At 38.1% G+C, this 17486-nt stretch overlaps 1 protein-coding gene across 18 annotated transcripts in view; it reads left to right on the forward strand.

The window, feature by feature from the left end:
- Positions 1-11556, forward strand: part of LOC123762738 (uncharacterized) — a 195043-nt gene extending 183487 nt beyond the window's left edge. For all 18 annotated transcript variants that reach the window (XM_069332261.1, XM_069332260.1, XM_069332264.1 and 15 more), the window contains 4 exons: positions 1671-1789; positions 6937-7107; positions 7463-7600; positions 9115-11556. In XM_069332261.1, the coding sequence (XP_069188362.1) occupies positions 1671-1789; positions 6937-7107; positions 7463-7600; positions 9115-9342 (656 nt within the window). In that variant the 3' untranslated portion in view covers positions 9343-11556. The remainder of the gene's footprint in view (positions 1-1670; positions 1790-6936; positions 7108-7462; positions 7601-9114) is intronic.
- The last annotated feature ends 5930 nt before the right edge of the window (positions 11557-17486 follow it).

The raw sequence follows: 17486 nt of genomic DNA on the forward strand, positions 1-17486 counted from the left end.
ACTTGCCCCATACACATGTTTTACTTCACACATTTCATTGTGATAAACAATGGACCTGCTAGTTCCACTTTGCACTGTTCAGCTTTCTTCAAATTCATGCAAAAGTTCTCGTCTAATGACACTTTTAAGGAACCTATTTGATAACTCAAGATTCCGTTTAACACTGTCATTATTTACTGCCACCAATGATGCTAACGCATATCGTGAGTATAATTTCTTATGGTCAGGAGCTGTCTACAGGACGAAGTGCTCGCATGTTTGTATATCATACTGTTATTATACTTTAGATTATATGTAAAAACTGCGTTAATGTATTTACAATGTTAACACGTTAGAAGGAATTTATAAAAAAAAAATAATTAGTGTTAAACAAATGTGTATGATATTAAGCTAGTATATACAAAATTGTCACCTCAGAACCCTGTAAAACAATTGTCCTCTGAATGAATTATCTGTAGGGATCTCACTGTCTACGGACATTATCGTTATCTGGGGATATCACTGTCTATGGATATAATAATTTAAATCATACAGATAACTTAATATAGGAAATAGTTAATGCTGTAAATTTCATTAATGTGACAATGCACTTAAATGCATTGGAAAAGGGTAATGCTGTACTATACTGTATACAAAAAAGAATATTATATACAGTATATGTAAACACCTCACCATCCCACCACAGCGGGATGGTGAGGTTTCATCCAGCACTGTTCTGAAGCTATTTGGATAAAATGTTGTCATATACATTTTAACTATATTATTATAAAATATAATTATAATGCGGATTCTACCTAAGAATCTCTTTCAGATCTCTCAGTAGTCGGACTGAAGGACTGCTCTAAACTGTTCACTATCTACTCTCAATGACCATACTTAGCAACACTGCACTAGTATCATAATTAATCCACATGAGGTATGCAGGTTGAAATACAACGGGATAGTGACCTTGTAGCATTTGCGTCCACACGTGTCAAAAAAAAACATGTGAATGGGGGGCAGGTAACAAATTCATCAGTGTAGCATACAGATTCACTTTCCAGGGCACCCAAACAATGATAAAAGTCAGCTCACATAGTGAGCCTTTGTCTGGACCACTAGTCTCTCAATTTATTCGTGAAAATTGCTTGCTCTACATTGTTGATTGTTATTTGAAGACTCACAAGTGTCTTTCTGTCAATTTTGAATTTTCAAAATCAACATGATAGAGCAAGTAATTTTCACCAATAAACGATTAAACTAGACATGCAGCTACAGCTTTTGTTCCAGCAGATGCCTTTTCATCTTGGAAGATATCTGTATACAGGGTTGGTATTGTCGTAATATTAGTTTTAATTTTCATAAACTAATATAACTCATATTTGTTCAACTGCCCAACATGTCATGCTACTCCGATTTCATATAAATTCGGTGAGGCAACACTTCCACAAAACAATGAAGACTCGGGACCAACTGAGGTCAGAATTATTGCCACACAAACATTACAGATCAGTGTTACATAATAGTTATCGTAGTTGCTCAAGGGAGCTAAAATCTAAATGTTTTTGTTTGTTAATGGAACATGTGTTTTAATGACTGCGCTATTGTACGTTACACACACTAATACAGGACCCACTGTGGTATCTTGTGTTAAATGAAATGAAATGGAATAATGGGAGTTGTTTGTGCAGACCCGAACAGTGTGAGCGCCCGCCAGCTGATGGAGGTGGTGCGTCAAGTGTTCACTAGAGTGGTGGAGGCTTCCCGCCACGCTGAGCCCGCAGCCCGCCTCTGCATAGCTATTATTGAGGCAAGATCAACTTACACGTTCATCACTAATATAACATGTGATACATAATGTGCTCGTCTAACCTTATCCATCTTATCCTAATTCAGTCTAATCTAATGATATATATATATATATATATATATATATATATATATATATATATATATATATATATATATATATATATATATATATATATATATATATATATATATATATATATATATTGGTGTATACAGGCAGCAGGTTTTCATTTATACATGTTTCATTGAATATGACTACATATTCTGTATTGATTAGTTTCTTGTTTAGGGCTTCTATCCATCTGCCTAATGTTCTAGCATCTTGGTTTAATTGGAAGAGGAGTTCTCCAAGGGTCATCTTCGTTCGAGGTGAAGAAAAAGAAATAAATAATTGTAGAACGTATTACACTTATTCTAAAATGTACACAACGTTTCCAACCTACATGGTTCATTCTCAAGTTTTTTTTTATTTTTACATGCAAGCATGCAAGTTAAAGACAATAAATACAATAAAACAACATAACACAGCATTACATCAAGACAAGATCATAACACAAAAGAGAAAACAAGCAATCATATCAATCAAATATTGACAAGAAAACAAAACATAGTAACATATGAAAACAAAACAGACAGAAGCACCGGCCGGAAGGACCGACAAACAAAGCACAACATGAAACAGAACACGAGAAAATCATAACAATACAACATGGGAGGCAGAAAATAACACACAGGGCTTAGTAACAACACAGAACAAATACATGAACAAAAACAAAAACACAGTAGGGCAAGCAAACAGCCAAAGGGGCATACATCACGTCATAAAGCACATAAACAAGAAATCAGTGGACATACTTTTCCGGAAAACAGGCCCGTGGGAACCGCACATTAAACACTTCCCAGAGCATCCACTGCCAAGCGTCTCGGCCATCCACCGGGGAAGCCATAACATCCGGAACATTGGCAACAAACACCCGCAAACATGGGAGCCAGATGGTAGTACTGAGGAGGGGAGTAATTGCCACTCGGCCCCACATGCAGGGAACCTGCTCACCATTAAAAATTCTCCGGGCCATCAACCAGCATCAACTCGGCAATCGCTGACCAGTGACCCGATGGCATCACGGACACCGGCAACACGTCCCCTGGTCTCCCAACGCGCACCCTCACATGACGGCACGCATCTTTCCGTAATGTCACTACCAGGCCACGCCCAGCACCAGGATCCACACCATCCCTGGCAGTGGAAGCCACCACCCACCACTGTGGATAGTCCCCTGGCGGAGGAAAAACCGAAGGCACGTCCGAGACACTGGCTCCAGCACCAGCAGGCACATGGACCTCCGCCACTACTAACTGCGAAGACAGTGACGTATCCGGAACCGCACCGTCAACACCCGAAGACCCACAGTCACTGAATTCCCCAACATTGGCCCAGGCAGAAGACGAACGCCGAGAACGTTTGGGCACCGACTGGACATCGTCAGAGCCTGAAGCGGACCCAGAAACATGGGAACCGACGCCCGACGCAGAACGGCAGCAGCCTCTACCACAAGGGGAACCGGACCACACACAGCAGGAGGCTCCGCAGCCTCTCCAGCACCCAGCACAGCAGGGACCCAAGGTGAGGATGCAGAGCCAGGCTCAGCAGCCGAAGACGAGTGAGCAGACGGCGATGCCTCACAGGGAGCACCAGGAAGGCCCACAGGAGCAGCAGGGCCAGTGACAGGAGCAGGAATATCAACCGACGGCACTGCAACATCCGGAGGGGTAACGTCGGGCGACGCTGGGGGAGCCTCATCAGCTAACGGGACGTTCACCTCTTCACCGGAGTCCTCCTCCAGAGGAAGCGGCGGGAAGTCCTCTTCTCGGAACAAGTTGACAGGAGCAACCGGAGCCGCATCGCACCCGGCAGCCTGATGCCCCATCAGGCCACATCGGAAACAGGTACAGGGTTGCTGGGCATAGTACACCTGGACGTAGTACCCCATAAGCCGGACCGAAGATGGAATATCCGACCACAGGCGCATCCCCAAGGTGCGAATGTTCGTCCGCCTACCTGCATACCTCCCTGAGGAGAGCGTGTTCACCCGCACACTGACGACCGCTCCAAACCTCTGAAAGTTATGTTGGAGGAGGTCCTGAGAAACTCCAGGGGCGCCCCATGCCCACTGACATAAGTCAGGGCACCACTATGGTCCGAGATGGACACAGAGCCGGCACCACCTAGCAACGGCAACGAACGCCCCTCGTAACGACGGAGGAAGTTACGGTACTCCTCCTCCATTACGAACTTGATAACAACCCGATGGGCAGTTACAAGCTCAACACCGTAGATGGCCATCACAGGGATACGGAGCATGTCGCACATAACCATTTCTATGTCCGCATATCCAGCAGGACTAGTGAACTTCAGGCCCACGGAGCTTACCCGCACAATAGGAGGAAGATGGCCTCCCATGGCAAGCTCGCCACGTCAACACACAGCCAGGCAGCAACAGCAGGGGGGGCAGAGACGCCCACACCCCCTGGCGATGAAAACGGCAAACACTTCAAACCACCAGAGGCCAGGCGACACGTCTGTACCTCACAGCAGCTCCAGGTGGACTCATGGTTCATTCTCAAGTGATAAGAAAATATAAGGCGTGTTTGATTTATACCCTTAAGGGGTCAGGTGAGGACAAATAGATCTATTCAAATGGGTCAAGAATAAAGGAAAAGGTAAGGCGTAAAAGAAAAAAAGGCGAAAATAGGGGATGAAGCACATACAAAGATTAATCAGATGTAGTGGGCGTAGCAGGTTCAGCAGTGTCTTCTATGTTGGCATCTTCATGTTCCGGTCTTGTTCTTACTTTCTTGGTGGGTAGAGTGAATAGTTCCGTAATTTGGGTATTTATGGTAGGTTGCTCTATTTTTATGTGCATTGCTTCAAGAATTTCTAATCTTCGTACATCCTGGGTTTTGTCTATTATACAAGTGTTTTTATTCAACTCTTGTCAGGGTGATATCATGGGCTTGTCTCATGTGAATTTTAGGGGCACCTGATTGAAGATGACAAGTCAAACGCCTCGTCAGCTTGGTCTACATCATACCTATGTACTTAGATTTAAGGCTACATCCTTCGTTGGGACAGGTGTACACACACACACATATATATATATATACATATATATATATATATATATATATATATATATATATATATATATATATATATATATATATATATATATATATATATATATATATATATATATATATACCACATTTGGCTGCTGTAAAGGGTTGTCCGTCGGCTTCAGGCTGTTTTTAATAAAGAGGTCGGTGGTCTTCTTTGTTTTATAGAATATGACAAGGTCTATGTTTTGGTTAGGCGTTATGCTTTTACTCCTTTACGGATTATTTTTTTCATTATTCGTTCTTCTTTTTTATGTTCACTGTGCATAGTTGATTTGTAATATAATTTTATTGGAGGTGTTGTAGTTTCTGTTCTTGGTTCAGGATTGTGCCATCGGTCCAGGTGTTGTCTTATTGTAGTGTTTATTTCCGTATTGCTATATCCATTGTTCACCAACACCTGAGTTATTCTTTCAAACTCCCTACTCAGGTTGCTCTATTCAGAGCAGTGGGTAAGAGCTTGACGAATATAAGCGTTGAGAACACTGGCTTTGTATCTTTGGGGCACTCACTCCTACCGTTTAGGCATAATCCTATGTTTGTAGGCTTAGTATATACATTGGTGCTTAGAGGGGGCTCCTGTTTATGTTATTAGTACATCCAGGAATGGCAGACTGTTATTTGTTCACTATTTTCATGGGTTAAACGAAGTACTGACTCTCTCTCTCTCTCTAGATGTTTTTTTAGATCAATTAGTTCATCTGGGTCTTTTACTATGACGAATATGTCATCGACATAATGGCAGTATACCATTGGCTTTTGCCTACTACTGAAGACTATCTTCGATAGTTCAAATGTAAAAATTATCGAATAACACTCCTAAGTGGGAACCCATTGCTACTCCGTTTATTTGTAGATACATGTTACCTTGCGGACTAATGAAAGGAGTGTACATGCCTTTGTACATGCCTCGAGAAGGCTCTTCAAGTGTGGCTCGGGTATGTCTAATTTGGGGGTGCTCTCGTCTCTGTATACTCTGTCCAGTATCATTTCTATGGTGGTGTCGACTGGGGCGTTGGTAAATAAAGATTCAACGTCCAGTGAAGCAATAATTCCATCGGGCTGTGTAGTTTTGATTTATAGTTTGATTTAGATTTTTAGTTATTTATGGATTTGTACCATAGTTTTATGGTATAAATCTAACACGCCTTGTATTTTCTTATCACTTAACAATGAATCATGTAAGTTCGAAACGTTGTGTAAATTTTACAATAAGTTTAATACATTCTACAGTTATTTATTTCTTTTTCTTCACCTCGAACGAAGATGACCTTTGTTGATGTCCTCTTCTAATTAAACCAAGATGCTAGAACACTAGTCAGAGGGATATTAGCCCTAAACAAGAAAATAATCAATACAGAATATTTAGTCATATTCAATGAAATACAGTATATATATAGTGTATGTATATATATATATATATATATATATATATATATATATATATATATATATATATATATATATATATATATATATATATATATATATATATATATATACATATATATATATATATATATATACTATGCGAACAAGTCTGAATGGTCCCCAGTTATATATACTGTATACTATATATACTATATATATTGTATACTGTTTTAACAGTTTAAGGACGAGCTGTGCCTAACGTCTGTGTATAATTTGACCATAGCCTAATGTAAAGATCACTTGAAAATATATCTCACATCACCAAGCTTGGTGATTGGTTAACACAGTACAAATGTGTATTTAAATGCATACAAATTTCATATTTTAGAGAGAAAATACTGAGGTTGTACAATATTCTGAGTCACATAAACGAATTTAATGGGATTTCATTGTGCATTATATTTTTAGAGTTACCTTAGTATTATTTATTAATTAAAACACACGTCTATGTATTAGCTTTAGTGTAGTTGGCTCATCGCTTTAAATCAGAATTATCTTAAAGCTTAATATGTTTAATCTGAAAATTGACTATCGCAGAAGGAGAAAAATGAGACATTCCTGGAGACTCTTCTCAACACCTGCCAGGAGTACTTCCAGGAGCGCGACCGCCTCCTGAGGAACAACCCGCCAGCTCCCTACCCTGGCTTCGTCCCCGCCCACCCTCGCTGGATCGCCTATATGACCTTCCTTAACGAAATGTACACACAGGTACGGAGTTTATGGGGCTCAGTCACTCGCATCTGGCCTTCAGTTATAAAATAGCATTCGTGTAATACTCTGTGACATGCAGACGTAGGCCAGAATGTGAAAAAGCCTCGCTTTAACACTGCGTTTGTAGAAACGGCACATAACTTACCTATGTAATGTAACCCAACCCATACACACGTGAAATGAAATGAAAGTGCCCACGTTCCGGTGCGTCCTGGATCCGCTCATCATGTCGTGAAGGTCCAGAATGGACCGAGACTTTGGCACTTTCATTTTATATATTTGTGGGGTTCGGAAATTTGTTTCAGCAACGTTATTGTGTCTTAGTCTGTTTACATATTCATACTTGGTACAGCTGAAGCGCCGGCACGTACAGCTGATGACGAAGCGTATGAGGAACAGCGAGACGGCGCCCGGGCTGCTGCTGCTCACCCTGCTGGCCCAGTGCTGCCACGTCTGCCTTAAAGAGAACTCTGTCAACAGTCTTGCAGAGGTATTAGCTTTCGGACATTTAATATCTAGGGTTTTCTGAGACTGTGTTATGTTTGTGAGCTATGATGTCTGATTCTTGTCGGACCGTGAGCAGTGATGTCTGAGCTTTCCTGTCAGGTTTGATGTTTGATTCTTCCCTGACTGAGCCCTGATGTCTGATTCTCCCCTGACTGTGAGCTCTGATGTATGATTCTCCCTTGACTGTGAGCTCTGATGTCTGATTCTCCCTTGACTGTGATCTCAGATGTCTGATTCTCCCTTGATTGTGAGCTCTGATGTATGATTCTTGTCGGAATGTAAGCTGTAATGTCTGATTCTTCCCCGATTACCTATAATTATAGCTATGGGATGAAGGGCATAATAAGGTGTCATTTGAGCACATGTCTTCACAACCACAGACTGTGCACGCATTGTGTCCTCAGTTTAGTGTCTTGGAATAATTAAATAGATATGGCACAGGTTGCTGCCGAGAAAATTCACGAATATAAATATTAAAACAACAACAACGTGAGGACATTGGCTTAGCAACAGGACTCTTGGTCTGGTTGCAAAGTCTATCGACTTTCTGCTACATTCACACCAGTTTACCTTGTATTTAACCCTCAAGAATACTTTAACCCCCTTACTGAATTAAGAATTAAAGTTAACCTCGAGTGTGTGTGTGTATACAGTACACATTGTATGAGTATAGAGGCTATTCAGTACACACTCAAATACAAAGGAATGCAGGAGTGCATTCCTGCATTCACTAGACAAACTTTTCAAACATATCCACATGGTATTTTCTTTTATATTTTTTCACCAAAACCCCTAATAATATTTTCTTATTTTAATTTAGTCAATAAATGAGTAAATAACACACGGAAGCACATCATGCCTTGATGATAATAATAATAATTGCCTGTGTCGTGGTCCCACTAGGTTAACTACTTGTGGGATCATATTATGTCAGCACTGTGGAGAAATGTCCGACAGACCACTGGATCATTATCTAACACAGTGCACAGTTACAAACCCATTAAGATTTCAACTTAGATTCAACAGAGCAGAAGTTGTTAAACACGTGGGACAGAATCTTACTTAAGCGACCATACGAGTCATAAATACTCATACTCCGCCCAAGTAAAACAGAAACAAGCAACACTTAGTGGGCCAGCCAGAGCCCCGCGCAGGAATATCCCTAAAAAAAAAAAAAAGCGTATGGAGATTTTCCCTTTGACTTGCAACTTTTTTTTTTAATATTTGTTTAATTTTTCAATATTTTAACTTATTTGCAAAAATAAGCACCTAAAATATTTATTTATCATTATTTTTGGAAATGTGCATATGGGAGTAAATATCTCACAGGAATCAATCATTCTAAAGTTTAATGTGTCATAAAATGTTCATAAAATGTACCAAATATTGTAATATAATTTGTCTGCTAAATTTCGTGTTGATTTATTTATTCTTTTGTAGAGTTGATTGTAATTTAAATGAATATATATTACACTAATAATGACGTTAACTTGACAGACTGAGTGCCTTTTCTTCGTATTAACTGGTGTTGGGAAGGACATCGAAGTTGAGCTACCACACCACATGGCTCGGGTGATGAGTGCCGCCCGCGATGCCTTCTTCACCACCGTCAGGGTGCCGGCCGTCCGCAAGACTCTTCTGCAACTAATTGAGATGCATGCTGCAAGATGGCAGCTCCCAGCACCTGCAGTCATGTATTACTATCCGGGCTCGGGCAGCAAATAGAAGAGTGTGTGTGCAACTTGTAGGTTCCAGATAATTAAAGTACCCTTAGTCTGGTGCCAAATTGCTGGCTGTAAAATTCGCATTGCCAAATCAGTCATGGGAAATATTTGTGTTTTAAAGTCAGCTGTTACTAAGACTGGCGATGAAAGGTAGTGTGTATTCCAGTAACTCGGTAAGGCTCCTGTTACACCAGCGGTGTTGTGCCTAACAGCCTAGTCCTAGTCATGCCATCTTATAATTCTTTAAGAAATTAAGCAGCCGCCTTCATTTGTTTATAATTTTATAGGTTTGCATGGAACGAAATATTTTATATGGTACAGGTTCAAATGTAAGTTGAATATTTTCAACTTTTTGCTGCTCTGTAATGAATATTCAGATTATTTAACTCTTCGAAATTGACCAGCCACAAATGACAAGCAAATACTTTCCATAAGACTCGGTTGCTGATAAACAATTTTGTTTTCATGCTGTAGATGCAGCTGGCAATAGGACAAGGTCCAATCCTTGCTAACCAAATTCGTTTGCAAAACTACTGGGATCCAGGAATTTATACATCATGGGCTATAACAGGGTAAAATGTACCTTCAGTGCCATGTTACACTAGTTACACTGTTATGGAAGGTTTCCTTAGTGTCTTCTTGTTTTACAATTTGTGATTGTTTTGTTGGAAAGACTCCTAAAGAGGGAAACCTCATTCATGCTTAGCAGTACAGTATGAGAGGTCTGTTAAAGAGACGCCTGCTCTTCGTAACTAATCCCTAAGTTCCTGTTTGCACTAGAAGGAGGGATGTCTCAGCCTGGCTTCTCCATCGATCGACCGACATAATAACGAATCTCGATATTTCGAGTGATTACCCCTACATGCCCTGGCCTGGGTAATCATCCTTATATAATGTTCTGGCCAGCCAAAAAATGTTTTTATCATTGGGAGTAGGCTGTCTACCTAGCCTAGCTGATCAGTGACTGGAGGCTTTGAAATTAATTTGTCACTGGATCTGTAAAGTGATGTAGGTTATGGCCACAGAAGTTTTACTTCTGGTACTCTGCTTAACAAGAATGTGTGCTCTTAACTGTGGTTGAGAAATATGTTTCAACCATTATTGTGGTACACCTTTGTGATAAAGGTGTATGTAGACAGCGTTCTAGGTGTAAATGTCTTGTGTACATGTGGTCATTAACTTGTCACTTTCGCCTTGTCTTATATATAATTAGAACTACATTTCAGGAGCGCTTCACCGGCTGTGCCTATGACATGTTTCCCTTCCACCCAGCTAAGTCTGAGACAAGCTGATAGTCTTCCAGAAAGGTCCAACTACACATTACTGTCCCTATACATTATTAGCCTATGACCTTTCCAATTTTCTTGACACAAATTTATTCCTTGGGAACCTATCTAAGACCAGGAATGACTTACCCTCCACAGCAAAAAAAAAAAAAAAAAAAAAAAAAAAAAATATATCAGGTCTCTTCGAACTGTTTTTTTTTTAAGACATGAAAAATATTTGATCAATAATCTATGTTTTTCTATTTGAGATAGTTTTGATGAATACTTTCTCATATTCACTAATCTGCTAAAGACCTGATTTTGTAAATCTTCAATCTGTCAAGACCTTGCTCAGCTGCATTTGGTTCCTTTGGGGAATAATATACTCGATCTTATATTTTATAAATGTTTCAATTGTGATGAATGGTAGATTTTTGTAGGATATTTTTGTGCTCCATAAACTTTTGGAAATAAAGATAAGGAATGAATTAGAAACTGAAGTGCCTTATAGAATGTAACAACAATCAAATATTTATCACGATTGGCATTTTTGCTCTTATGTAAATCTGAAATTATGGCTAAACTTTTTACTGTTCATGTTGTACTACACTGAACCATATTCTGTCTTAATGATAACAATTATCACTCGCCTAAAATGTGAAGTTTATTTATATTTTCATCTGTATCATTGTAAATGTCACTATGAGAACTGAAGAAATATTTGTCTACATGAAAGAATATGGACCTAGATCTAAATTTTGATAACATTCTGTGTGTTTCAGTTATATTTTGGGCTTAACATCAAAATATACCGCTTAATGTTATAATTAAATGTAGTAATCAGTTGGGCACTTTTTCGTATGTCAAATTGAGTATTTCCTTGAAAATATATCATACACACATTTAAATTCTGGTTAAAGTGTGAATATTCAGTTGCAGTCATACCTTGACAGTTGCAGTCATACCTTGACAAACTGTCTATAAGAAAATTGAGAGATGGTACAGAGCTTCTCATCGTATGGTGTCGCGTGACTGCATACTGTCCATGACCTAAGTTTGGAAATACTAGTATGATATTAATAGTCATCCATTGCTGACCCTTGATGCAATATATTCAGAAAAATACAAAATATTATTGCGTTAATAGCTAAACCTTTAAAATATATGTCATTGTTTTTAATATATTATATATTAGTGCTAACACACACACACACACAAATTATATATATATATATATATATATATATATATATATATATATATATATATATATATATATATATATATATATGCAATTGACGATCACAAAACACTGATCATTTTATGCGGAAAATCCACAGAGAAATATGAAATGAGGTGAGCGTTTCGGCTTGTTAAAGCCTTTGTCAACACCAGACTGACTCAAGTCAGTCAGTCTGGTGTTGAAAAAGGCTTTAACAAGCCGAAACGTTCACCTCATTTCATATTTCTCTGTGGATTTTCCGCATATATATATATATATATATATATATATATATATATATATATATATATATATATATATATATATATATATATATATATATATATATACTGTAAATACAGATTTACATTACCAAATAGTATGAAGAGTGGTGGTCGCAAGTTTGACTGGTACGCTGTACAGTTTTGTTTTGTAACATGGATGCTTTAAAATAATCTAGTCTATTACTACTTCATCTTTGTGCTTCTCCCATGCAGAATTGTGTAAGTGTATATATTTATTTTGACGTTTGTAAAGGAGATTGTTAAACTTGTTAATATTCAGGGAATACGATCTGAGTGTATCTGTACTGTAATGTGACGATCTTCCTGGGGAAGAAGTCTTTTTTAACAAGGTTGAGACACTGAAGACATCGCCATATTATTCTAAACTTGCTGCTGTTGGCTAAATAGTAACCACCCAAGATACTTTAAGTGTGTAATAACCACCTTTCACCATTAATAATAAAAGGGAATAAGGGTCACTCACACTACATAACAAAAGCCGGTACATTCACCCTTTGATGAAGAATATTGTTTTACATTTAACCTTCATAATGTATATATATATAAATATATATATATATATATATATATATATATATATATATATATATATATATATATATATATATATATATATATAACTTTTTAGACACTCAACCCACCAGGGGACTCGAACACTGGCCAACAAGGTGGCAGTTGCATGCTGTATCCACTACACTATACTTCAAAGCATATATATATATATATATATATATATATATATATATATATATATATATATATATATATATAAAGGAGATTGTTATATATATATATATTGTTATATATATATATATATATATATATATATATATATATATATATATATATATATATATATATATATATATATATATATCCAATATTACCCTTATTTAAACGAATATGTAATAATTAAGTACTCATCCAATATAAGATTACAAAAAGTATAAAGCCATATAAATGCACTATGTACCTTATATTATGCTCTATATAACCTACAGTATATATAGCAATACTGTACACAGTATCTCTGGTACGTACTGCCTCCGCCCCATTTATAGACAAAAACGGGAACTAGAGGTAAATAATAACATACAATGACCAAACGATAATTCAGATGAGGTAATAGCAAGTTTTAAATAATAAGGTTGAATGTCCCATTAGTGTTAGTGAGATGGCTGCGTCGTGATGTAACCGACCTCTACCATGTTTTATGCATACACAAAAATAAACGAATTCACCAAGCCAATGTTGCTGTGGATGTAAAATTTATAAAGCATGGAAGAGCTGTAACTTGTTTGATCCATTTTGGCCTTCCGTATATATATTTTCATTTTGATCTTCCATATATTCTGTTCTAATTTGGCCTTTTGCGGATTCTGTTCCTATTAAATATCCGACGCAGCGTCTTCATTCTCGAGTTAAGTGAAATATTATTATTATTATTATTAATCATTGAAAGAATGTCTTACATATATATTATTACGTCAATGTCATTACATTAAAATAGCTTTTTTTTCTCTAAATGTTTGCAGAGTTTTTGGTACATGTATACCTTTTGGTACATGTATACCTTTTGGTACATGTATACCTTTTGGTACATGTATACCTTTTGGTACATGTATACCTTTTGGTACATGTATACCTTTTGATACATGTACATGTATACATATTTTCATGTTCTGTTCATGGTGTATCAAGATTTAATATTTACTTACATTGATTTTATTTTTCCAACAGCAATTTTATGTAAGGAGTTCTGAAATTGTATTGTTCTTTATTTTGTACAGATGTGTGCTAATGATAGAACAAATTTCATGTCAACTTTATTAAATAAAAGTTAACTGAATTAACCATTTTCTTCTTCAACATTCTCCTGACCATAGACGCAACCCTTAGCCATAGAAATGGAAACAGTAACTCTACATACAATTTAAAGTGTCAAAGCTGCTATATCTGATTATGAAAATTATGTGGTTAAGGCCTATTGACAATACCTTATTGACCACCTAGCAAAAAAAACTTAAGTTCGTAAAATTACACAAAAGCTGTCCAAACATCATACAATTTCGTGAATATATTAGAAATTAAACATATGTTCTTAGTATAATACTGTATTAGTAATGATGTAGAACGTGAATAAACATAATTATAATAGAGAAACATCATGAAAATAGAAGGCAGGTGACGCCAGAGGAAGTTAAAGATCTGAGTGCCTCGTCAACTGCCGAGGCACTCTTTAACTTCTACTGAAGCCTGCATATTGATGCAGTCACGTTAGTGTGATTACTCTGTGTATTGAAAGAGGAGCGTCAGGAGTAGAATATTCCTGGATGATCGCGAGAAACAATGGGCTGAGTTTCTTTCACCCTATGCCCCTGTTACCTAGCAGTAAAATAGGTACCTGGGTGTTAGTCAGCTGTCACGGGCTGCTCCCTGGGGGTGGAGGCCTGGTCGAGGACCGGGCCGCGGGGACACTAAAAAGCCCCGAAATCATCTCAAGATAACCTCAAGATAGCCAGAGTGCACGGGCGGGGGGGGGGGGGGGATTCTGTGAAAATCCCTGTTCCGGCTTCAGTAGAAGCCTCATAAAATCCTTGTGGGTTCACTAGAACTCCAGGTTGTAATCCTTATTACCATGTCGTGGTCTAGGGGCTAGAAGCGTGTGCGTGGGAACATCCACCATATATGTTCGAACCCTCATTACTGCTCCTACGGATTTTCTCATCTAGCATGATGTTACCATGTGTGGGCTCTACCACATGCTGTATAAGATAGGGAGTCCTGTACTAGGTCTAGACATTTTTCACCTTCAACAACACCAGGTGTCTTGTTACTAACGCTTCGATTAATAAATCCCAGTGTCCTATTTGCCTTATTACGAACATTCATGCATTGATCCTTTGGTTTTAAATTCGTACTTAACATAACTCCCAGATCCCTTTCGCAATCCGACTTCGCAATCTCAACACCATCCAGCTAGTATCTTGTAACTCTATCATCATTACCTAGCCTGAGAACTTTACATTTATCAGCATTAAACTGCATCTGCCAATCTTTTGACCATTTCAAACCTCTATTTAGATCAACCTGAAGTGATAGTGAGTCTTCTTCCGTGTAAATTTCCCTACCGATTTTTGTATCATCGGCAAATTTGCAAATGTTGCTACTCAAACCTGAATCTAAATCATTTATATATATTATAAACAACAGAGGTCTCAGGACAGAGCCTTGAGGCACTCTACTTACAACATTATCCCACTCTGACTTAACCCCATTTATATTAACTGTTTCCTTAGGAATAGCCATGCCCTAATCCAACTTAATATAGCACCCCCAATACCATGAGCCTCTATCTTTTCAATGTCTTTCATGTGGCACTGTATCAAAAGCTTTGCTAAAGTCAAGGTACACATCACAATCCTTACCACTGTCAACTGCCTCAACTATGCTGGAATAAAAAGATAGCAAATTTGTTAAACATGAACGGCCATTTGTAAAACCATGTTGCGACTCATTCTATCCAAATAGTTTCTGTATGTGGCTCAGTTTTGATTCCCTCTTTGAGACTACATTTAAAATTTTCCCTAACATATATGGCTACTCCCCCTCCTCGTCTAATATATCTGTCTGTGTGAAATAGTTTAAATCCATTTATCTGATATTCAGCTAATAGTTCTCTATTTTCTACATTCATCCACGTTTCGGTAAGTGCAATAATATAAAAAAAAATTCTGTGCAGACAAGAGCATTTAAATCGTTTATTTTGTTTCTTAGACTTCTACTGTTAGTGTAATATACCCTAAGTGTATTGGTATTTTAAGGCCCTTCTCTTTCCCTGATCATTTTGCCAATTTGTTTCTCCCACAAACACATACTTTTATTACCTCCTTCCTTCTTATCAATTCCCATACCACTATCTACTAACAGTTTAAACCCAAACAAATGCCTCGAACTACAGGTTCCAACGAATTCCCAACAACAACAACCCCAGCCCTCGATAGATGCACCCCATCCCGAGCATACATTTCACTTCTTCCATAGAAGTGTTCCCAGTTGTCTATGAAAGATATTGCATTTGATTTGCAATATCTTTCCAGCCGGCAATTACCACCAAGTGCCCTCGACAACCATTCATTTCCAATTCCCTTTCTTGGAGGAAAGCCACATATCATATATTTGTGACTCATGGAGAAGAATTTGTGAGGAGCTTTGTGAGTGAAGTGCGAGGAAAGTGTGGGAGGGCGTCGATTTGTTGTTGTTACAGATTTAGCTACTCAGAACGAAGTGTCCATGTAGCACGGGCTATGGTGAGCCCGTAATGGAGGGCATTGAGTGACGTATCTCTTAAATAGTGGCAACGAGTACGGGGCGACCTCAAGCCAGTTGGGTGGTCGTGCCCTGAGGAACCACGGTGGTGAGTCCGACAAGAGGATTGTATAGGCAGGTGTACCTGATTGGCACCTGTGCTGTGACCCTTCTCATGCAAGTCAAGATTAAGAGGAGCCGAGTAGTGGCAGTCAAAAAGAGAGTTGTGTGGACGATAAGCTCCTTTGGACAATAAGGAGCAGGGCGATGCTCCATTAAGTGTCTGTGAGTTAAACGTGTATGGCTAATATAACCTCGCAGGAACCGTTTCCCACCGCCGTTTTCGGTAGTAGGAGGAAGGCCATGGGGACGGGCTATCCCTAAGAGCACGCAGTTTGTTAACTGTTGTAATAATGTAGAGTTTATACTATTTTTCTTGTATACAGTTGCCCCTGTATACGATACATGAGTGGTGACAGTTGTCTCTGTATACGATACATGAGTCGGTTAAGGACAATGCGTTCAAGCATTTGACAAAAATGGGGATAGGAACAATGACACTCATTGTCCAAGCATTAACATTTCACTTACACTCATTTTGTATAACACTAAAAATGGATTACCTGGTACGTGTGAGACTAATCTCAGTAAGCTGTATGTAATACCGTCCTCTCCAGGAGCAGTTGATTTACCCATCTTTAAAACATGATCTAATTCCCATTCAGTTACATCATTAAAATTCGACAAGTCAATGTTACCTATCGTACGTTACGGCTCGTGATCCTACAGCAGCAAAACTTTAATAAGTCTAGGGATACGACACAACTGCTGTTCTCAATAGCGAATCACCAGTATAACCCCTTAATAGGTAATGAGCATAAAATAGAATCTTCATAGGACTGAAGAATAAAGACACTAAGTATAGATATATACTATTATATTAAATAAATCTCAAAAGCAAACAGATGATTATATGGTCACAATATATATCACATTAAAAATATCACTGTAACTTCCAGACATTAAATCAATACTAAGAATAATT

This window comes from Procambarus clarkii, chromosome 27, assembly GCF_040958095.1.
Source record: "Procambarus clarkii isolate CNS0578487 chromosome 27, FALCON_Pclarkii_2.0, whole genome shotgun sequence".
In the NCBI taxonomy this organism is placed as follows: Eukaryota; Metazoa; Arthropoda; class Malacostraca; order Decapoda; family Cambaridae; genus Procambarus; species Procambarus clarkii.